This window comes from Bos grunniens, chromosome X (assembly GCF_055505025.1).
Source record: "Bos grunniens cultivar Pamir isolate PY7600 chromosome X, Bosgru_T2T1.0, whole genome shotgun sequence".
NCBI classification, from domain to species: domain Eukaryota; kingdom Metazoa; phylum Chordata; class Mammalia; order Artiodactyla; family Bovidae; genus Bos; species Bos grunniens.
In genome coordinates, this window is record NC_141194.1 from 37,341,426 (window position 1) to 37,365,546 (window position 24,121).

The 24,121-nt window shown below is 37.0% G+C and overlaps 1 protein-coding gene across 7 annotated transcripts in view; it reads right to left on the minus strand.

Annotated features, from left to right (window-relative positions):
* Positions 1–647: 647 nt before the first annotated feature.
* RPGR (retinitis pigmentosa GTPase regulator) overlaps positions 648–24,121 on the minus strand; it is a 307,056-nt gene continuing 283,582 nt past the window's right edge. For 5 of the 7 annotated variants that reach the window (XM_086387652.1, XM_086387653.1, XM_086387651.1 and 2 more), the window contains 4 exons: positions 23,432–23,563; positions 21,966–22,023; positions 20,090–20,178; positions 10,453–11,116 (listed from right to left, as the gene is read on the minus strand). In XM_086387652.1, coding sequence (XP_086243778.1) covers positions 10,910–11,116; positions 20,090–20,178; positions 21,966–22,023; positions 23,432–23,563 — 486 coding nt within the window. In that variant the 3' untranslated portion in view covers positions 10,453–10,909. Of the gene's footprint in view, positions 810–10,452; positions 11,117–20,089; positions 20,179–21,965; positions 22,024–23,431; positions 23,564–24,121 lie in introns of those variants that run through there. The other 2 variants (XM_086387655.1, XM_086387657.1) reach the window with 1 other exon arrangement.

The window sequence follows — 24,121 nt, forward strand, 5'->3', positions numbered from 1 at the left end:
AAACTTGGGCATGGCAGGTAGTTGCTCAAAGGAAAGTGTACTGCGCTTGTACTACACAACCAAATTCCTTCAGCTTCTTCAGCTATGCTTAAATCCAAATGGTTCAGGGGGAGGGAGGTCCATGTTTGTTTGAGTTATGTGGTTTTCCATTTCTCTTTCAACCATGGCTATTTCAATCCCTTCAAGGCCTCTTTTTACTGCCTATAGTTTACAAAATGTCACATTTCTTTCAACTTCTCAATTTTCTCTTTTATGACCATTCCCCTTAGTATTAGATACCAATCCTGATGAAAGCTAGGCCTCTTTTTGAGAATTCAAAATCTACAGAATTGGGAATTTTAGGGAAAAAGTGAAACATAGGCTTGCAAATCAAACACCCACTGCCTAACTGACACTGATTTTATCAGTATACATATACTTCTTATTCCTTTTTTTATTGCTTCTCCCACACACTGTCTGAACCCTGTGTCTTATATTTCAATTCTTCATGGAAGTAAACTTTGCTGGCTTTCTAAATAAAAGTCCTGCCACTGTGTAGTCATAACCCTATGACAGAGTTCTGACACTGACCTCATGCTGAAGACTCTGTGGTGTGGTCTTTTGGAGTACTTTCTCTTCTGACCCTTGAAAATACTTACTTTGATATATTTGTGGCTGGAGTAATCCCTTTATTAATGATTGTGAAAGATGGCCCAAATACCATGCAATTATGTTACTCTATTCAGCTTTGCAGGAAGGAGGCATAAAATCCCTTGTAAGCCATCTCTTCTTGGAAACAAAACTTGCTTTCAAATCAATGCAAATGCAGTCTGTTACAAACACAGGAAACAGACAAAATGTACTGATTATTTCATTTGTTTGATGTTTAGGCCCTTATACAAAAATAGGGGATAAACTCCTGTTTCAGTAGATAATAGATATTTTCTACTTTTCTATTTCTTCCTCTTTCTACTTCTTCCCACATGTACAAATGCTGTTGCTATCACTACCACACAAGCCAAAGAATCACTTTTCTAGCATTTTTCTTAATGAAAAATGGGATAAGGTTACATTCCACACGTGCATTCTTCTTGGAGTACCTCTGTGATGTTCATCTCACTGACCACATCCTATTTATCATATGTGCTAAGACATACAGTACACATGTTGTGGATATAGATAACAGTTTTATATACTGTAATAATGAATGTGTAATAAGTGAATTGTTCTCAAGTCCGTATGACGGCATGGGAAGTAGGAAGGGAGGAAACACATCTGTGTGGATCTTCACTGAATACACTGGAGAAGAACAGAGGTGATAAACAAAACCTAGAGGGCAAAACCATTCACTAGGGTACAAGGGACACAATCAGGAGTGATGTCAGCAGGTCCTTGTGATCAAAAGCAATAATAGGGTGAGAAATAGGGTGGGAGGCCTCCAAAGCCCAAATTAAACTCTTTTATGTATTTTCCAGTGTTCTTAGTAACACACAACTATGCTTTGGAAACTTGGCTTTTTATGCTGTTGGCAACATCTTAATAATGAGTTTTAAATTATAAAAAGTATAAAGTATTCCACAGTCCTTCACTCTTATTTGTGAAAATACATGGATATGCCCTCCATTGGCACATAGATTAAGTATATTCCATTGTGTAGAGCCCTTGTTTTCCTAGGCTCACAATTAGCCAGCATTTTTCAGTTTCCCTTATAGAAAGTTGGGCCCATGCCAGTGAATGCCAGTGGAATCTGGGCATAAGTGATACATACAACTTCCAGGCCTGGAGGATGGCAAGCCTCCAAGGGAATACTAAAGCCACCAAATGATAAGAGACAAGGTTCCTGAAATACTGTGTGGAGCAAGGTCATCTACACACCGTTGGTGTATTTTGACATGACCAAGAAATAAACACTCAGTGTTACCTCAGATTTGGAGAGTCTTTGTTACAGAAGTTCAGCTACCTAGACTAATACAACTAGGATCTTTCAGAGAAAACGATGTGGAAATTTCTTCGAATTTTTATAGTAGTTTGTTTGTGAGAGATAACATTCTGAAGTTTTATAATAATTTGTCAGTTCAAATAAATTATTCTCCACTTGATGTTAGATCATAACTACCTTGGAAACTATTTTAAAGAGATATAACCAGTCCTAGGCTTGACCTAGTGAATCAGAACCAGGTAGTTCATAGGCAGTCACATTTGAAAAACTTCCCTGTGTTTTACATATACCCTTGGCTAAGAACTACTACTCTAAGATAACCCAAATTTTACCTTTAGGTCAAAAGTTAGATTTTCAAGTCTCATTATTTAAGGTCCATCTAATTTATTTGACTGAATTAGGGTTTTTTTTTTAAAGTGTATTTGATGTTATTGTAAAAAATCAATGTAATAAAATTGATCTTTTTTGGGTGTACAGTTTTTATAATGTATAGTTTTAGGCAATACCACCAAAATCAAGATATAGAACAGTTCCATCACTCCAAAAACACTGCTTCCTACTATCACTCTGTGGTCACACTCTTCTACTACAACCCACTGCAACCCAAGGTCAGCAAAAGGAAGAAAATAATATAGATTACAGAGGAAATAAAACAGATAAAAAGCAATAGAAAAGATCAATAAACCCAAAAGCTGTTTTTTTTCTGAAAAGATAAAACCAACAAACCTCTAGGCAGGCTTACCAAAAAGCAAAGAAGGAGGATTCAAACAAACAGAATAATAACTGAAAGAGGAGAAATAACAACTAATACCATAGAAATAAAAAAAAATCATAAAAGAATACTATGAACTTATGCCAATAAATTGGACAATCTAGAAGAAATGAAGAAGTTTCTAGAAATATACAGCCTGCCAAAACTGAGTCAAGAAGAAATAGATAATTTGAACAGGCTGATCACTAGAAGTAAAATAGAAACTATAAAAAAAAAAAAAAAACTCTCTGAAAACAAGAGTCCAGGAACAGATGGATACACTGTGAAATTCCACCAAACATACAAAGAAGAACTTATACTTCCTTCTTAAACTATTCCAAAAGATTGAAGAAGAAGGAAAAATTTCAAATTCATTCTATGACGCCATCACCCAGATACCAAAACTAGACAAGGACACTACAAAAAAAGAAAATTACAGGCCAATACCTTGATAAATACTGATGTAAAAATATTAAACAAAATATTAGCAAACCAAATCCAATAATATATAAAAAGTATCATACACCATGATCAAGTTGGATTCATTCCAGGGTCACAAGAATGGTTCAAGACATGCAAATTAATCGATGTGAGAAACAAGAGAAAAGAACCACATGATCATCTCAATAGATACAGAAAAAGCATTTGATAAAACTCAACAACCATTTGTGACAAAAACTTGCACCAAAGTGGTAGAGGGAACATAGTTGAATATAATAAAAGGCATTTACAACAAACCCACAGCCAACATAATACTCAACAGTGAAAAGCTGAAAGCCTTCTTGCTAAATTCAGGAATAAGACAAGGATGCCCACTCTCACTACTACCATTCAACACAGTAATGGTGGTCCTAGCCACAGTAATCAGACAAGAAAAAAAAAAAAAAAAAAGGTATCCAAATTGGAAGGGAAAAGGTAAAACTATTACTATTTGCAGATGACATGGTACTCTATATAGAGAATCATAAAGACTCCATATAAAAACTATTAGAACTAGGGAATTCCTTGGTGGTGCAGTGGTTAGGACTTGGTGCTTTCTCTGCAATGGCTCAGGTTCAATCTCTGGTCAAGGAACTAAGATCTTGCAAGCTGTGTGGCATAGCCAAAAAAACCAAAAACACAAACAAAAAACAAACCTAAAAATCTATTAGAACTAAGAAACGAATTCAGCAAGGTAGCAGAATCCAAAATTAATATCCAGAAATCAGTTATATTTCCTTACACTAACAATATCAGAAAAAGCAAGTAAAAAAATGTCAAAAAAATATGTAGGAATAAATTTAATCGAGGTGGAAGACCTATATGCTGAAAACTATAAAATATTGATAAAGGAAACTGAAGATGATTAACAGAAATGGAAAGATATCCCATGCTTTTGGATTGAAATAATTAATATCGTTAAAATGGCAATACTACCCAAAGCAATCTACAGATTTAATGCAGATTCTATTTCACTGCTGTACCGTAGAAATTAACCCTACATTGCAAATCAACTATACTTCAATTAAAAAAAAAGTACATCACATACTCTGCTGGAATTCCATCACCTCCACTAGCTATACTGGAAGCAGTGCTTCCTAAGGCCCACTTGACTTCACACTCCAGAAAGTCTGGCTCTGAGTGAGAGACTATACCATCGTGGCTAGCCACATCATTAAGATCTTTTTAGTACAGTTCTTCTGTGTATTTTTTCCATCAAGGAGATCAATAAAGATAGTGGAGGTGATGGAATTCCAGCAGAGCTACGTAAAATCAAAAGATGATGCTATTTTAATGTGATACACTCAATTATGTCAGCAAATTTGGTAAAATTTGCTGTGTGGAAATTTTAGCAGTGTGGCCAGAAGACTGGAAAGTCAATCCTCATTCCAATTCCCAAGAAGTGCAGTACTAAAGAATGTTCAAATCACTGGACAATTGTACTCATCTCCCATGCTAGTAAGGTTATGCTCAAAATCCTCAGCAGTGTGGCCAGAAGACTGGAAAGTCAATCCTCATTCCAATTCCCAAGAAGTGCAGTACTAAAGAATGTTCAAATCACCGGACAATTGTACTCATCTCCCATGCTAATAAGGTTATGCTCAAAATCCTCCAAGCTAGGCTTTAGCATTACATGAACTGAGAACTTCCAGATGATCAAGCTGGGTTTAGACACAGCAGAGGAACTAGAAATCAAATTGCCAATATTTGCTGGATCATAGAGAAATCAAGGGATTCCAGAAAAACATCTACCTATGTTTCATTGACTATTCTAAAGCCTTTGACTGTGTGGATCATAACAAACTGTGGGAAAGCACTCAGAGATATGGGAATACCAGACCATCTTACCTGTCTTCTGAGAAACCTGTATGCAGGTCAAGAAACAACAGTTAGAACCCTGAATGGAATAACTGTCTGGTTCAGGATTGAGAAAGGAGAACAACAAGGCTATTTATTTATAGTCATCCTGTTTATTTAACTTATACTCAGAGCATATCATGCGAAATGCCAGGCTGGATGAGTTACAAGCTGGAATCAAGATCGCCAGGAGAAATAACAACCTCAGATATGTGGATGAAAGTGAAAGTGAAGTCGCTCGGTCGTGTCTGACTCTTTGCGACCCCATAGACTGAGGCCTATCAGGCTCCTCCATCCATGGGATTTTCCAGACAAGAGTGTTGGAGTGGATTGCCATTGCCTTCTCCAAGGGATCTTCCTGACCCAGGGATCAAACCCGGGTCTCCCACATTGCAGGTAAACACTTTACCATCGGAGCTGCTACCACTATAATGGCAGAAAGCAAAGAGGAACTAAAGAGCCTCTTGATGAAGGTGGAGGAGAGCGAAAAAGCCAGCTTAAAATTCAATATCAAAAAAAAACTAAGATCATGGCATCTGGTCTCATCACTTCATGGCAAAAGAAGGGGAAAAGGTGAAAGTAGTGACAGATTTCACTCTTCTCAGGCTCTAAAATCACTGTGGATGGTGACTGCAGCCATGAAGTTAGAAGACGATTGCTTCTTGACAGGAAAACTGACAAACCTAGACACTGTGTTAAAAAGCAAAGACATCAGTTTGCCGACAAAGGTCCATATAGCCAAGGCTATGGTCATCCCAGTGGTCACGTACAGTTGTGAGAGCTGGACCAGAAAGAAGGCAGAGCACCAAAGAAGTGATGCCTTCAAACTGTGGTGCTGGAGAAGACTTCTCAAAGTCCCTTAGACAGCAGGAGATCAAACAAGTCAATCTTAAGGGAAATCAACCCTGAATACGCATTGGAAGGACTGATGCTGAAGCTGAAGGTCAAGTATTTTGGTCATCTGATGCAAACAGCTGACTCACTGGAAAAGTCTCTGATGCTGGGAAAGATTGAGGGCACAAGGAGAAGAGGGAATCAGAGGATGAGATGGCTGGATGGCATCACCACTGCAATGGACAGGAGCTTGGGCAAACTTCAGGAGATGGTGAGAGACAGGGAGGCCTGGAGTGCTGCAATCCATGGGATTGCAAAGAGCTGGACATGACTGGGCAACTGAACAACAACAACAATGGATATATATATATATATATATATGTATTACTCAGCCACAAAAAATAATGAAAGATACCGTTGCAGCAACATGGATGAACCTAAAAGAATATCACACTAAAATGAAGTCAGACAGAAAAAGACAAATACTATATGGGGGGCTCAGAGGTAAAGGGGCTTCCCTGGTAGCTCAGAGGTTAAAGTGTCTGCCTGGAATGCAGGAGACCTGGGTTCAATCCCTGGGTTGGGAAGATCCCCTGGAGAAGGAAATGGCAACCCACTTCAGTACTCTTGCCTGGAGAATCCCATGGAGGGAGGAGCCAGGTAGGCTATAGTCCATGGGGTCACAAAGAGTCGGACACGACTGAGTCACTTCACTTCACTTCACTTCAGAGGTAAAGAATCCGCCTTCTGATGCCTGCCACTGCAGGGGACACAGGTTTGATCCCTGGGTCAGGAAGATCCCCTGGAGAAGGAAATGGCAACCCACTCCAGTATTCTTGCCTGGAAAATCCCATGGACAGAGGAGCCTGGTGGGCTACAGTCCATGGGGTTACATAGTTGGACACAACTTAGCGACTAAACAACAATACATGGACTTTAAAAAATAATACAATGAACCTATATACAAAAGAGAAACAGACACATAGACTTGAAGACAAACTTATGGTTATACCAAAGGGGAAAGAGAAAGAGGGAGGGATAAGTTAGGAGTATGGGATTAAGAGATACAAACTACTGTATATAAAATAGATTAAGCAACAAGGATTTACTATACAGCACAGAGAACTATAGTCAACATACTGTAGTAACCTATATTGGAAAATAATCTTACACACACACACACACACATAAAATCACTTTGATGCAGACCTGAAACTAACATATTACTGTACATCAATATTCAATTCAAATATGAAAGCTTCAATTCAATTTAAAAAGTTTTCCCAAATTAGTTTACATTTTTATATAACTTTTGTTAATTCTTAATTATATATACAGTAAGTTAAATAATTATACCAATTAAGGAGTTAATGTAAATCTGATGCCAAGTTGGAAATTATAAGCTACCTAAAAATATGAACTCAAACATTCCTATGTACAGAATTTTAATGATTTTAAGCAATTGATAGAAATTATAAAAGAAAACTTTTGTTATAACAAAAAAGCTCATAGGGAAAATTCTGTAAAATTTCAGGAGTACTGTGCTAATATTTTGACAAATTCTAACAAATTACTTGTGAGGATTACTTCTGATAAACTTCAAAAGCTTTTCTAGAATATAAAACTTTTTTTCACCTTGGGATAGATATTTATCACTAAATCAGACAAGTTTTCTTAAAATAAAAATAGTATCATCATTTAAATTTAGATATAGCTCTCTAATCCACTGCTAACCTTACCTTGAAGACATCTCATCTATCATAACATACATATTTATACATACCAGATGAACACAAAAGCAAATGGAACTATTTGGGAATGCAGCTTGGCCTGGTCAGATAAGACTTCCTGCTGTAGCTTTTGTAAATACTTTTAGGGTTAGGATACTATTTCCTGATGTTTCGGTGACTAGAATTGTGTATTAACACTACGCCAAAGTAGTCATCCATCACAATTGTTGGAGGAACTGCTTACTATTAAGCTTGTTTGTTGTCTTTTAACTTTAATGTAGAGAGAAATATCTTACTTCATTATATTCAAGATAATAATATTCCATCATTCTCCCTCAACTCCCCACACTCCCAAGAAGGCTGAGTACACATTTGTATGCAACAAAAAATTACCTTCTTAGCAGAATGATCACTTTTCTAAGTAATCGTTTAACTCTCATTTCCAGAGGCCAAACAAGGGAAGATTACAATTGAGATAAATCCAGGACCTAATTAATTATTTCAACATATTTTTCCTTGTAAACAAAATTCTCATGCCAAAATAATGTACTTTCTTTAAAACTGAGGTCACAATTTGCCCTTTGTGGCCAAAATTGGGCCTGCAGCTACGGTTTGGCTCTCCCTGTTTATATACACATGCATGCACGCATGGACATGCACACGAATGAATTGCCTATATAAAACCCCACATTTCCAGGGTGAGATATATGTAGAGAGTAACATGGAAACTTACATTACCATATGCAAAAGAGATAGCCAATGGGAATTTGCTGTATGGCTCAAGGAACTCAAACACGGGCTCTGTAACAACCTAGAGAAGTGGGATGGGGTGGGAGGTGGAAGGAGGTTCAAGAAGGAGGAGACATATGTAAACCTATGGCTGATTTATGTAGATGTTTGGCAGAAACCAACAAATTCTGTAAAGCAATCATCCCTCAATTGAAAAATAAATAAATTAAAAAAAAAACACACATTTCCAGCTTCTTTTGAAAACAGCTGAGAGTCTGGCAATACAGGGCCCAGTATTGAGAAATAGCAATTACCAGCTAGAACAGATTGGCAGCAGCTCCATTATGCTTATCTGTTTAGCCTCTGAAAATACTTCAGTTATGCGATCCCTGGTTTAAATGCATTTTTTGTTCAATTTAATAAAATATTCCTTCACTCCCGAGATGAAGACTTTCCAAATTTCTAATTTGAGGCCCTTTCCCAGAATAAAATTGATATTAGCTTTCACTGCTGCATAATAATTTACCATAAACTTAGTGGATTAAAATGATATATATTTATTATCTTGTAGTTTTCATAGGTCAGGAGCCTGGGTACTTACTTAGCTAGGTCCTCTGTTCAGGGCCTCACAAAGTTGTAATCAGGATCAGCCAGGGCTATGGTCAAATATAAGCATTAAATTCCTCTTCCAGGCTCACTGGTTGCTGGAAGAATTCAGTGTCTTGCAGTTATAGAATACATAGGACCTTCAGATCCTAGAGGCGTCTCACTTTGGCATATGACTCTATAACATGGTAGTTTGCTTCGTCAGGGCTTCCCTGGTGGCTCAGACAGTAAAGAATTAGCCTGCAATGAGGCAGACCTGGGTTCGATCCCTGGGTTGGGAAGATCCCCTGGAGAAGGGAACAGCTACTCACTCCAGTATTCTGGCCTGAAGAATTTCACGGACAGAGGAGCCTGGCAGGCTACAGTTCATGGAGTCACAGAGAGTCGAACACAACTGAGCGACTTTCACACACACACACACACAACACACACACACACACACACACACACACACACACAAGGCTGCTTCTTCAAGGCCAACAGGAGATCATCTCTACTGCTTTGAATTGCTGTGACTTTGTCCAACTCTGATATCTAGAGATTTTTTGAAAAGGCTAATTCGATTAGGTCAGGCCCACCTAGGATTATCTCTCTTTTGCTTAAAGTTAAATGATTAGGAATTTCAATTATATGTGCAAAATATTTCACCTTCTCCACATAATATAACATAAGCAATGGAGTGCTATCTCATCATAGTCACTGTTTCCCCCTGTACTCAAGGGGAAGGGATTATTCAGGGCACATATACCAGCCGTTGGGAACCTCAGGGGCCATTTTATGATATCTTGCCTATCACACTTGGCATGTCTTAGTATTATTTGTGAGTTTCAGTTCCACTTGGGTTTCTATAGCTTATTTTTTGGCAAAGTATTCTTACAATACTGTACTACAGTGGCGATAGCAAACATTTTTTATTAAATTTACTTTTAATAATATTAGAATTCTACTAAATGTAGTATGAGACTGTTTTGCAAGATTTCAAAATCAGGTCTATTCTAGACTAACATCCTTTTAGCCCTTGTGCATGAAACACAAAGATGGAGTTTATCTGTTCAAATGGAGCAATGGTCGCTGTGATTGAATAAGAAAATGTTTTAGTCAGAAGCTAGAATGGGAAAAATGAAGGCAGTTGCTCAATTTTTTTTGAGTTGCTCCAAGTAGCATCTGTGAGCATAGGAAAGCAATGTTTCTATTCTACCTGACTTACCGCTTTACCCTTCCGATTCCTTGTGGCGGAGCCAACCCTAGTTACCACTGTCAATGCTAGAGACAGCTGAAATGAGCTGGTCAGGCTGTGTCTGGTTCTCCTAGGTTGGTGATCTGTGGCATGGTCAAACAGTGCAGATCACAGCACATAATCTGCAGTGTTTTCATGTCAAACCTCAACAGTTTCTCCACAAAGATGTCCTGTTTACACAGTTGCCCTATTTTCTTTACTCAAAGGTAAATGCATTTTATGTCTTTCAATATTTTTAAATTAATATTTTTGCCCCTGTTTTGTATACTGATACCTCCAAGTACCCCCAAATTTTATTCATATTCATCCATTTAAACAGTGGAACTGACCAGATGTAGTTTATTAAAATATGTTCATTCAAAACAATTTTGACTCAGTTTTTGAAAATTGCAAATACATTCAAAACTGTTACAGTGTCATGAGGTTGCAAATATTGTCTTATGAAATTATAATAAAGTTGTTTAGCAAAACTATGAAATATTATAATTTAACTTTCACATATAAAAATATATTTTATATTGCAACACTGAACAGTTAAGGCCACAACACCTGAAGGAGAGCTGGAGATAAACATATTCTGAACTTGCTTGTCAAAACTGTCAGTATTTAAATAAACATCAAAACTGGTCATACTATTCAAACCAGATAAAACATATTATTAAGTTATATCTTTAAAAGTTTGTTATCAGAAACTTTCTTTCAGAACTCAAAAAATTTTTCAAGTATAAATTACAATGTGCTTGGTGATCATGAACACACAAACATATTCAAAGTATTGTACAAGATTTTGACCTTCTCTCCATATTGGGGGGTGAGGTATCCTGATGATTTTGCCCCATGTGGTTCTGGTTGGCATCTTTCTTATTTCTTTTAAAAGCTATTTGGTCTCCTATTGGTTTTATCTCTGGGAGTGGCTCATTATTAATCTGCACAATTTTCTGACTCATCAATGACATTCTTTTAAAGAGGAAAATCTAGGAAAAAAAACACACGCAGAGAATTCACTTCAGTAAATGAAACAGTTACTTAATGGTATTTAGAGGGTATAATTTTCAGTAAGCCTTAACATTATTTCAACACATTTTTATGAGGCACCACATGGTACATTCTCAGCATCTGCCAGCCTTTTTTCTTTTACCAATTGCCATCATGATTCTTCCCTAAAACAAGACCTTTCGGTGTTTACACTTCAACACTATCAGCAGTATTGATATTTGCTATTTGTTATATGTCATTTTTCTTCAAAGAACTAATTTTACTTTGTTTTGTTGTAAGAGGAAAAAAGATGAAAACTGAGATATTCTACAGGAGGACATACCTCCCCGTTCCTCTAGATCAGAATTGATGGCAAAATGTTAGTGCTGCCAAAAGAGTGGGAGCCCCAGGGGTCTGAGTAGGCAGTTCAACACATGGACCACAGACAGGCAGAATGCAGACAATAGCTGAAGAGATGAAAGTACCTCATAACCCAGGGACTCCAGGTGGGCAGAAAAGACAGAAGAAGAAAAGAAACGGAGGAAATGCCTAGTGTAAAGGGAAGCAGAGGAAGAGGAGCCAGCATTGGGAACTGAGTTTTCTAGGAACAAAATCAGGATAAAGAAGGATCTGAGAAATCAGAGGACGAGAATACCAAGAAGAGAGTGGCTATCAAGGCACATGCAAGACACATCAAGGAAGATGATAACTGAAAAGTGCCAAATTATTCAAGGTCTTTGAGGATTTAGCCAGAGAGAAAACAGGATTCCTAAAGAATGGCAATCCAAATAATGGTTTTCACATGATGCCAAAACCAAAAAAGCACCTGAAGATGTCGCTTTTTCAGAAATTAAAATGGTGCTAAAAATAATAGCTCAGCCTTCTTTATGGTCCAAATCTCACATGTGTACATGACTACTGGAAAAATCATAGCTTTGACTATACAGACCTTTGTTGGCAAAGTGATATCTCTGCTTTTTAATACGCTGTCTAGGTTTGTCATAGCTTTTCCTCCAAGGAGCAAGCGTCGTTTCATTTCATAGCTATAGTCATCATCCACAGTGATTTTGGAGCCCAAGAAAATAAAGTCTATCATTGTTTGCAGACCATAAAGAAGGCTGAGTGCCAAAGAATTGATGCTTTTAAACTGTGGTGCTGGGGAAGACTCTTAAGATTCCCTGGATAGCAAGGACATCAAACCAGTCAATCCTAAAGGAAATCAACCCTAAATATTCATTTTAGGACTGATGCTTGAAGCTGAAGCTCCAATACTTTCACCACCTGATGCAAAGATCTGACTCACTGGAAAAGACCCTGATGCTGGGGAAGATTGAGGGCAGGAGAAGGCGGAAACAGAGGATGAGACGGTTGGATGGCATCACTGACTCGATGGACATGAGTTTGAGCAAACTCTGGGAGATGGTGGAGGACAGGGAAGCCTGGTGTGCTGCAGTCCATGGGGTCGCAGAATCAGACATAACTGAGTGATTGATCAACAACAACAAATAATAGCTTACCTTTAGTCTTAAAGAATGGAGGAACGAGAATGAAAAGTTCTAACCCAAAAAGTCAAGAGTCTAGAAAAAGAGTCTACGAACTAAAATGCAACAACCTCTGTTCCTGTTATTGTGTAGGAATACACATCTTGAAAAATTCTGCCACTACAAAATAACTAAGAAATGCTGAAGAAGTATACAAAATATAATTTTATAATGTGTAGGCAAGCTCACATAAAAATGAAGGGAAATTCCCATGGGCCAAAAAATGAAGAGGGAGCAGGAAGCCTCAGAGTAAGTTGAGTATTGAAATAGTATTTATTGATCTCATAACTCTTGGATTTTAATTATTTGATCTCACAAAATGTGGAGAACTAGAACTGAGACTCCTGTGTAAAGTAGGGGCCCTCTAAGGACTAGGCCTTTAATGTAAGTCTATCTACAAATATTGGAAGGTAACAAAATAACATCTCTCTCAGCTTAACAGTGTTTTCCTAATGTGAGTTTGGGGTTCACATGTACAGTAATCATGGGAAACCCTTAACTGAGACATTAACTGAAAATGGTCCTGGAACGGTAACACCAAGGGGAATTAACAGAATTTTATACAAATTCTCTATGGATCGACTTACCCCAATCTAAGCTTTAAAGCATTTCTACAAAAAGTCTTGGTTAAACATGAACTCACAATCCAAATTTCAAAGAAGGAAACAAGACACCATTAGCAAGTGACCAAAGCAACAGATTTAGACTCTGGAGGATATCTGACACTGGAATAACTACATACAGAGAGGACTATAATAAAAAACACAAACATAAAACAAGGTATTAGTTTTTACAGTATCATATTTGAAAAAGAGTTGAAATTGAATATTTCTCTTCAAAATGTGAAAGATAACTGAAATTAAAACTCAGTAGGGAGGTTAAATAGCAGATTAGTCTTTAGATGAAAAGATAACTATGAAAAAGACAAGCCCTGAAATTTCCCAAATATCACTTAGATATAGAAAATATTAAAATGATATTTAAAAGACACAGATAACAGAATGAAAAGTTTTATTATATTTGACTTGCAAAGAGAAGAAATATTCAAAAATATAATGGATGAGAATTTTCTTAAAATGATGAATGACATGAATTTTCAGATTCAAGTCATAATGAATTAGAAGAAAGTTAAAGTAAAAAAAAAAAAAAAAAAACCTCACATCTAGGCATCATATAGTGAAATGAAGCACATCAAAGACAATGTAAAAAGCAGCCAGAGAGAAATGACAGAGTATATGTGAAATTATTGGCCAATATACTCAAGCAAAGGTCTTAATAGCAACAATGGGAGCAGATACTAAAAGAAAATAACTGTCAATCAGCCATACTACCATTAATTTTCAAGTGAAAGAAACGAAAAAGTTAACTACAGAAAAAAATTTATGACAGTAACTTCCAAAAGATTTCTTCAGGAAGAATAAAAACAACATTACAGAAAGGACATGTGAGATGTGAAAAGGAATGGTGAATAAAGAAAGCAGTATAACAATAACGTTATTTGATTGATGAGGTTAAAAAATTAAAATACTTGATACAATAATATGTAAAATGGGAAGAAAGGGGTGATAGAAAACTCTTCTAAGATCCTGGTAATATTTGGGGGAAAGGAACATTCATTAGCATTAGATTTTAGGTACTGTATATGTTAACATTTTTAAAGTCAGAATCCAGCTTATAGTCATTTTCAAGAGATGCATCTAAACTACAAATAAAAATATAAGAACGAAAAAGGATATATCTGATAAAATAAAGTAGCATTTTTTTTTAGGGACAAAGAAAAACACTACCAATGGTAAGAAAATAGACTTAAACCTAATGGCATCGATAATCAGATTAAATATTAAATAAAGATTAAATATAAATGGTCTAAATACTCCACTTAAAAGGCAGAGGTTTTTAGATAAGATAAAAAAGCAGGACCCATCTATGTGCGTGCGTGCTAAGTTGCTTCAGTCATGTCTGACTCATTGCTACCCTATGGACTGTAGCCCTCCAGGCTCCTCTGTCCCATGGGATTCTCCAGGCAAGAATACTGGAGTGCACTGTCATGCCCTCTTCCAGGGGTCTTCTCAACCCAGAGATCAAACCAGCATCTCTTACGTCTACTGCACTGGCAAGTGGGTTCTTTACCACTTCTTATGTCTCCTGCATTGGCAGATGGGTTCTTTACCACTAGTGCCACTGGGGTCTAAATGCTCCAATTAAAAGGCGGAGATTTTCAGATTAAATAAAAAAGCAAGACCCATCTACATGTTGCCTAAATCAAATGTACTTCAAATGTTAAATCACAAATGGTTTAAAAGTAAAGTATGTTAAAAGATAACTCTAATTCAAAGCCATAAAGTGGCTATATAATATCAAATCAAGTAGATTTTAGAACAAAGAATATTATTAGGGATAAAGAAAGTCATTTAATGATGACGAAGGAGTCAATTCAGAAGCTGTAACAATTTTAAACATTATATAGAATACAACCAAATAACAGCTTTAAGATATATCAAGCAAAAATTAATAGAAGCACAAGGAAAAGTAGCAAACCCACAACTATAGTAAGGGATTTTAATACTTTTCTTTCAATAATAGAACAAGTAGACAAAAAATCAGGAAGGAAAGAAACTTGAACAACACTATCGACCAACTTGACCTAATTGCCATTGATAGAACACTCCTCCCAACAACAGTATTCTTCTCAACCTTCTTCTCAAATGAACATTTACCAAGATAAACCTGATTGTGGGTGATAAAACATGTCTCAATAAATTCAGAAGGAATCAATTCATACTAAGTATTCCTCCAGTCACAATGTAATTAGAAATTAATGACAAAAAGATGACTAGAAAAATCCCTTGCCTTGCTAAGACACTTCAATCGTGTCCAACTCTTTGTGACCCCATGGACTATAGCCCACCAGGCTCCTTGGTCCATGGGATTCTCCACTCAAGAACACTGGAGTGCATTGCCATTTCCTCCTCCAGGGGATCTTCGCCACCCAGGGATTGAACCTGAATCTCTTATGCCTCCTGCATTAGCAGGCAGGTTCTTTACCACTAGCACCACCTGGGAAGCCCAGAAAAATTCCTAAATACGTAGAAATTAAATAACCCATGAGTCAAAGAAGAAATCAAAAGGGAACTCAGAAAGTATTTTGAACTGGATAAAAATGAAAACACAACATAACAAGTACTTCAGGGGAACTTTACAGCACAAAAAGCCAAATAGAAAAAAGAAGAAAGGTCTCAAATCAGTGACCTCAACTTTCATGTTAAGAAAAATTCAACAAAATATTGCAAAAGGAAATTTGAAAAGACATCAATAAGAGAAATGTCATGTTCATTAATTAGGAGACTTAATATTGTTGAAATATTAATTCTCCCCAAATTTATCTATAGATTCAAAAACAATTTCAAATCAAAATCTCAGCAGGCATTTTTTTTTCAGTCATTGACAAACTGATTGTAAAAATTCACATGCTTAAGTACAAAAGGTCTAGAAGAGCCAAAATATGTCTGAAAAGGCACAAAATTGGAGGATTAACTTTCTGATTTCAAGACTTACATTAAAGCTATAGTCATCCAGACAGTGTGGTACTGGCACAAGATAAACAGATCAAAGGAACAGAATACAGAGTCTAGAAAACGGTTCATACATAAAAAATCAATTGCTTTCTGAAAAAGGTATGAAGGTAATTCAGTAGAGAAGGGATAGGCTTCTTTTTTTCAACAGATGATGCTAGAATAATTGTCCATATGCAAAAAAAAAAAAAAAATAGAACTTCAATCCATACCTTTACCACAGTAAGAAATTAACTCAAAATGGAACACCACTCAGGAATATAAAGGAATGAACTATGATACACGCATGGATGAATCTCAAAACAGTTACCAGTGATTTGCTGAGTATGGCATGGGGATGTGGGGTGTAGACAGAGATTACAAAGAGGCACAAAGAACCGTCTGCTCATAATGGCACTGTTCACACCCTTGATTGTGATTATGCTTTCACGGGTGTATATTATGTTAAAATTAATCATACTACATACTTCAAAAATGCATAGTTCATTTTAGGTAAATTATATCTAAATAAAGCTATTTTTAAAAAGCAGGGGAGTAATTATTGGGTGGGTATGAAAGAGATCCTCTCATGTATTAAGCCTGAGAAAACTGATGCTACTGCTGCTAAGTCACTTCAGTCGTGTCCGACTCTGTGCGACCCCAGAGACGGCAGCCCACCAGGCTCCCCCATCCCTGGGATTCTCCAGGCGAGAACACTGGAGTGGGTTGCCATTTCCTTCTCCAATGCATGAAAGTGAAAAGTGAAAGGGAAGTCGCTCAGTCGTGTCTGACCCTTAGCATGGACTGCAGCCTACCAGGCTCCTCAGTCCATGGGATTTTCCAGGCAAGAGTACTGAAGTGGGGTGCCATTGCCTTCTCCGAGAAAACTGATAGCAGCAGGAAACTATAAGTGTAATTGACCTAAGATTTTCTTCACAACACAGTAAAGCTGTGTACTTGGGGCAAACGTGCTGAGTTGTGCTGCCATGGTGAATAAAGCATAGTATCAGAGAAAAGGAAGCCATCAGGAAAGGTAAGACCCCACATACATGATTTTTGGTGGAGAAATTCTCATCTCAGCTTCTTGTATTTATGGTCATGACAATTAATAAGAAATCAACTGACTGTGCACTGGTATGGGGAATTATCCAGGAATCTGCCATGTTCTAGCTAGTTTCTGAGGGACAGCAGTGGTTTTTTAACCTCTGTATATCTGAAGCTTTCAGCCTTGTGCCTGGCACATAAGAGGCCTCCAGTAAATATATGCTAAATAAATACATAAATAAACTAATTTCTGATGGGAAGGAATTATTATTAATGGCTAAGAAGCTTCCTGCTTTTTTCATTAGCTTACTTAGCTGGAAATTAAGCCAATAACACATTTTTCTTAGTGGCCAACTGTGCATCCAAATTTGCTACAATTTGGAAAAGCAGTATCTGGCAATTTCCAGATATAACAATCATCAAAAATCTCTGGCACCAATTAAAATCATGGGTCCTAACCTGGCTATCCAAAACATTTAAAATCATCAAAACAAAATTCAATGGTGAATTCTGTCTTACAGACACCAAGAGTGTAATTAGTTCTTTTCTTTTTTGTTTTTTAGATTATCTTTGGAGTGGCTGTCTAATTAAGGGAAGGGGTGTAAAATTTCAAACACATAATTATTTTGATATGAGTTAAAGCATCATTTATTTCCCAAGTTTTAAAAACAGCTTGATTTGTTTGGCTTAGATGGTATAAATAGGTTAGAGACATTGTAAATTAAAATATATCATGTGGGAAGGATTGGAAAAAAATTTCATCCAAATCATCTATTAACTTTTTAAAATATATAGAATAACAGCCTATTCTTTAAGTTCGAAGTATATTTATTACTGCTTGACTTTTAAAAATATAATTTTCATTACTTTTTGTTTCTTTTCTTTAACCAAGGTCATGTATACTTACTGAATTATATTTTTCCATTAGGTATAAATGAGAAATTAAGCAGAATCAAGTCTGAGACTGAATTCGTCAGCCTGGCACTCTGTATCCTGGCCTGGCCTCACCTTTGTCGTGTGGGCTGGCAGGGCTCCCCACTTGGCCTGCTGTTACAGGTGCCTGCCACACCATGTTCCTTCCCTGGCTCAGGCCTCCCCTGTCCCGTGTATTCAAATGCTACCATCTATCGACAATGCTGAAGACTGGAGAGCCTGAAATGTTCCCTAAACTCGACCATGTATTCTAGAATAAGCATTTTCATTTGGTCAGAGGTGTGTTTCAGTTATTTTTTTTTTTTCTGCTGCTTTATTTCACGTTTCCTCTCCTTGGGTTCTCATGTCTCCTGACTCCTTTACTTTTCATCCTTCTCCCTCATATCTGATTTTCTTTGCCAGACTCTCTCCCTGAGCTCTTTATAATTGAAAAAAGTTTTCACAGGAAAGCTACAAAGTGTAGTGGTGGAGTATCTGTTAAATGTTCTGTTCTACTAGACAGAAAATCTAGAAAGTCCCTAAGTCCTGATGAAATGTTCTAGCGATGCCCATTATGATTCTAAAAAGGATAATTATTCTGAAGTGTCCTTTGAGCCAGGTCAAAGACATCTTTAGGTACAGTAATCCAAACTTCTAAGATACTTTTAGAAAGATAAAAATGGTCATGAAGAAATATTAGCAAAATATAGTAATATGGATATTTGGGCTAAAATAACTGTTGACATTTCTGAAGTAATTCTGAAAGAAATTTCAGAGTGCCATATTACCCACAAAGATGGCAAAAGACAACTGTTTACTACCCTAAGGATGGCTCCTGGCTTTACCTTCATTCTTTCCTCTTTCTTACCCCCTTACATTTTACAATTCATTGTCAACCAAAAATATTTACTAAGCATTTGTCACATACCAGGAACTGTGATGTGTGCCACTAGAAAGCAAAATAGAAAATGGTTTCTGTCCCCATGGAGCTGAAGGCCAGTGGGGAGATACAGACATAAAGTAAACAAATATACAAATGACTATGTAATTGCAAACTGTGACAAACACTAAGAAGTATAAGGAAAAGGGTACTATGTAAGAGAATAATAATGAGACATAATTTATATAAGTGCTGTTGGTCACAAAAGGCCTCTGTGGAAATGACATTTAAGCTGAGACCTAAGGTTGAATAAGAATTTAACAAAGCTTTTCATTTTCTTGTCTTCCATGTTTCCTTCTAACACTTACACCTGGAAATGTGGTCTCATGATTAAATCAAGTTCTTTTTCAAGTGGAAAGGCTAATTTACTTCCAAGAAGAAGAAACGTTATCTATCAGACTTGTAAAAACTCCAAAACAAGTATCAGTCAGGAGACACTGAAGTAGCATGTTGTCTTCTAAGCACAATCATCAATTTTTTTTAATCCATCCTATTTCTTTTTACTTAGCCTTACTCTCTTCTAGATTCTCAGGATAGTATGCTACTGCTAAGTCACTTCAGTCGTGTCCGGCTTTGTGTGACCCCATAGGCAGAAGCCCACCAGGCTCCCCCGTCCCTGGGATTCTCCAGGCAAGAACACTGGAGTGGGTTGCCATTTCCTTCTCCAAGTATACTCTTATAATTAAGCAATAGAGTTCTTTAATGTATCTTTTCCTGTATGATAAATCAGTATGCATGGGATGGTTGAAAGGAACATGTTATTACATTTTGGAAGAGCAACTTGAATCATAATCTTGAATCATAATGTCCAATAAGTAAATAGGCACGTTAAAAACGTGAAACATCACCTGGAATTTATCACATGTTCTTGGGCCACCAAAACTCATATTAAGGGAGTTAAATTATGCGGATCATTATATAAAAGTAGAAGAAGCAATTCAATACTTTGGCCTTAACACTAAATGAAAAATTCATTTCACTTACCTTCGATTTTTTTATGTCTTTAGTTGGTGTTGATTCATTATCTTCCAGGATTTCCGAAGAACTACTCTTTGCACGATCACACATATTTCCTATGATAGGATATATTATGAAATATTTTTTTCTAACTAATGAAAAAAAGAAAAGTCCTGCTGCTTTCTGTGAAACACTATCAACCATGAATTATGGGGTAATACTAAAGAGTAGTGGACAACTGCGTATTTCTTGAAAAGTTAAGGCAAAATTATCAGAATGACCTAATGAATGCTATAAATGTTTAGATGATCAGTACCCAAATATAGCAAAGTGAAAGTGAAGTCACTCAGTCGTGTCTGACTCTTTGCGACCCCATGGACTGTAGCCTACCAGGCTTCTCCGTCCATGGGATTTTCCAGACAAGAATACTGGAGTGGGTTACCATTTCCTTCTCCAGGGGATCTTCCTGACCCAGAGATCGAACCCAGGTCTCCTGCATTGGAGGCAGATGCTTTAACCTCTGAGCCACCAGGGAAGCCCTAACCAACGCTATAAATGTTTAGATGCTGCTGCTGCTAAGTCACTTCAGTCGTGTCCGACTCTGTGCGACCCCATAGATGGCAGCCCACCATGCTCTGCCGTCCCTGGGATTCCCCAGGCAAGAACACTCGAGTGGGTTGCCATTTCCTTCTCCAGTGCATGAAGGTGAAAAGTAAAAGTGAAGCGCTCAGTTGTATCTGACTCTTCACGACCCCATGGACTGAAGCCTACCAGGCTCCTCTGTCCATGGGATTTTCCAGGCAAGAGTACTGGAGTGGGTTGCCATTGACAACTGTAAATGTTAGGGACGATATAAAGTAAAATATAAAGTACCTTTTAAAATAATAAACTTAGTTGTAATGAAATTATCTGTACCCAAATGGACATGTTATATTTTTTGGTGTTTCAAATTAATCCATATGTTACATAGCTGAATAATGATCTTGCAAGTATACTCATGAAGCATGTGCATCCTTCTAATTTTATATGATCAACAGCCTAAATCTTTAATTTCTTTTTAACATATTAGGTTATAGGGTGTAGAATACTTAGCAATGACAAATATTTTAACATTTTGCTTAAAATATTCTAAAACTTACTATCTTTCTGCAGAAGTTAGAAGGAAAAAAGTATTAGGGGAACTATTCTTTCTTTTGCTTAAATTCAGATGAGATATGCACTACTATAGAGAGTTATTTGTAATGACATTGCAGCAAAAGCACACTGTGATGTTATGGTGTGGAAAATAATATAGGGCTCATAGAGCAAAAACACCAATGGTTTGGGTGTAGAAACTGCAGGTCTCAAGGGCAGTCACAGTCTCTTCTGTTCTGCGGCACCTGTTCTCTGACACCAGCAGCAAGGCTTGGGAAAGGATTCCTCTGAAACGCCTGTGGTACCATCAAAGACTCATGTCTAGGCTCTGGGGGAAATAACTGGATGGCCTGCTGTGGCTCTAGGCCAGCATGGACATTGGTGACAGGGTCTGGCAGTGCTCACCAGACATATAAATGGGGATCTGGGACAAATGCCCGACTTCATAGTACTGACTGAAAAAAACAAGCTGTAAAAAGGCTGTTCTAAATTACTTAACACTGACACATGAGCAGCCATGAGCAAAGGGAATATTTCCATGTAAAGAAGCTATGGTGGTGATCAATGAGAACACATAATACTGTACCACATATTTCATAGCTTATGAGGGTCATGTGACAATAAAAAGTGTACAATAGAATACATGTGTGTAAGCTATGTGCTTAGTTACACAGCACAGTATATATATATCTGTAGGTACACATGAACGTAGTATGCTATGTATCTAGCCTTTTTAAAAGTATACTTTCGAAGTCAAATATGCTCACACCTTTTGGATTTTCATTGTATTCATGAATGGCTCGTTCCTCTCGGTTGACTTTTTCATCCTATAAACAATAAAGAAATAATATAATAAAAAACATATTTGTGCTGGGCTAGAAAACCTAGTCTTGGTTTTAAGCAGAGTTCTAGAGTCGGTCTCTAGCTAATAACATAAACGTGTGACAATTACTTCTCTTTGCTGGACTCTTACCTTAGATAATTGCTAATATCCTTCGCTAGCATAAAACTGTATGATTAACAAGAACTGTATATTCAAGAATTCTACTCAAAGAAGATTCAGGAACATTGATTGGTATATGAATTAGCTCAACATTTTGTAATGTCAAATTGGAGTTTAATGAATTCTATGCTAAATAATTTCAGGGACCACCATAGCTGGAACTCATAAATATTCCTTATAAAACAGAATTTTCCCCTTATTCTGAAAGAAAACAACAACTGCTAGAATGTATTTTTCCCTCAGTGAAAGGAGTCTTGGAAAAAGAAGGAAGTAAGGGAGAGAATGACCTCTAGAGCACAATACCATTTCGTAAGTTAAAAATACATACATACAAAACAATATATGTTTTACAAGTACATATGCAAATAAAAGGAAAGCATGTTTTAATGGTTGTCTATGTTAAGGAAAAGGGGAATGTGGAGCTCAAAGGGAATCAATTTAAATAAAGAGAGAAGAGTGTTTCATTAATGAGATGGCATGATTAACTCAGAGCTCTTTGGAACTGATCTAAAAAATGAAATGAAAATGAATCAATACAGTATCATTTGGTTTGGGTTTCTGAATTCCATACCTCTGAAATGAATCCAGAAAATGAATGATTTCAAACCTACCACCTGTCTCCTAGCAGGGTCACTAGAGGAAATCTGCCAATTGGAAGAGATTGTTTTGGCATCTCTAGCTCCACTTTCAGGATTACTTTCTTTTCCTCACGGAGGCCTCCTCCCATTCCTCCTATAAATACTTTCTCCCAGACCACATCTGTGCAGAATCAATCACAACCTCAAACACTGCCGTGAACAACTTTCATTTGTCCACGGCCATGTAAAAATACACATGTATGTGTGCATGTACACATCCCATTTCTGCCGCTAGTACTGGGCTGCTAATGTTGTAATTTTATCATTTCAAGGACCTGGTGCTGAATCTCGTGGTTAATTTCTCAAGAGTGTACTATACTGGCCCATATTAATTTCCTTTCACTCATCTGAAGAACGGAATGCTACCAAGAAGTGTGGAAAGAATGCCAGAGGGGAAAAAAAGGGTGCCTGATTCAGAAATCTGCCTGTTTTGTCCTACAGCATATGAACAAAGTCATTCACAGAAGTATTTCTGTTCTCCATGGACGTTGGAATCTGCCCTCTGCAGAGACCAGGAGACCTATAAGCTTTTTCTTGAGCAGGATCTCAGGATTTAAGCACATATCATCATACATTTTTAATGGCTGTCAATACCTTTTTAACAGAGTTGTCAGTGTCACTGTGATCGTCTTTAGGAACACTCTTATCGTCTCCTGTATCTTCCTTCTTGCCTTCTGTATATTTGTCTGTTTCCTCAGCCAGCTTATTTTCGAAAAGTTCATGATCCTGTGACAAAATTGATAATCAAGGAAGAGTTAAACTTTTCTTTTTTTAAAAAATAAGAGATGTGATATTGCTGTCATAAATAATTTATACCATTTCAAAGAACACACAGACTATGAATTCAAATATGAAAGTCAAAGAAGTAAAATACTGAATAATCCATGCCCCATATCAAGTTACTATATTACCAAGGATTTTATACATGTTAGTTACTCTAGTTCAACATTTTCAATGACTAGGGTTCCCAAGTTCTTTTCTGCACCTACAGTAAGGTTAAAATAGAAAATCAAAATGCTTTCTGGGCTGTTTCAAAGGAATGCTTTTAAATATTAGAGAAGTTCAAAAGCTTTCTAGCTGCTGTAGCATAACATAATCATATGTATATACTATGTTCATTTCCCAAAACATAGGGATTTAAAATCACTTCAGAAGTAAATTCACCAGTATCCAAGAGAGAGGTAACTATAATTACTTACATTCTGGGAAAAAGATAAAGGGATGCTTGGAGCTGGTGCACTGGGACGACCCAGAGGGAGGGTATGGGGAGGGAGGAGGGAGGAG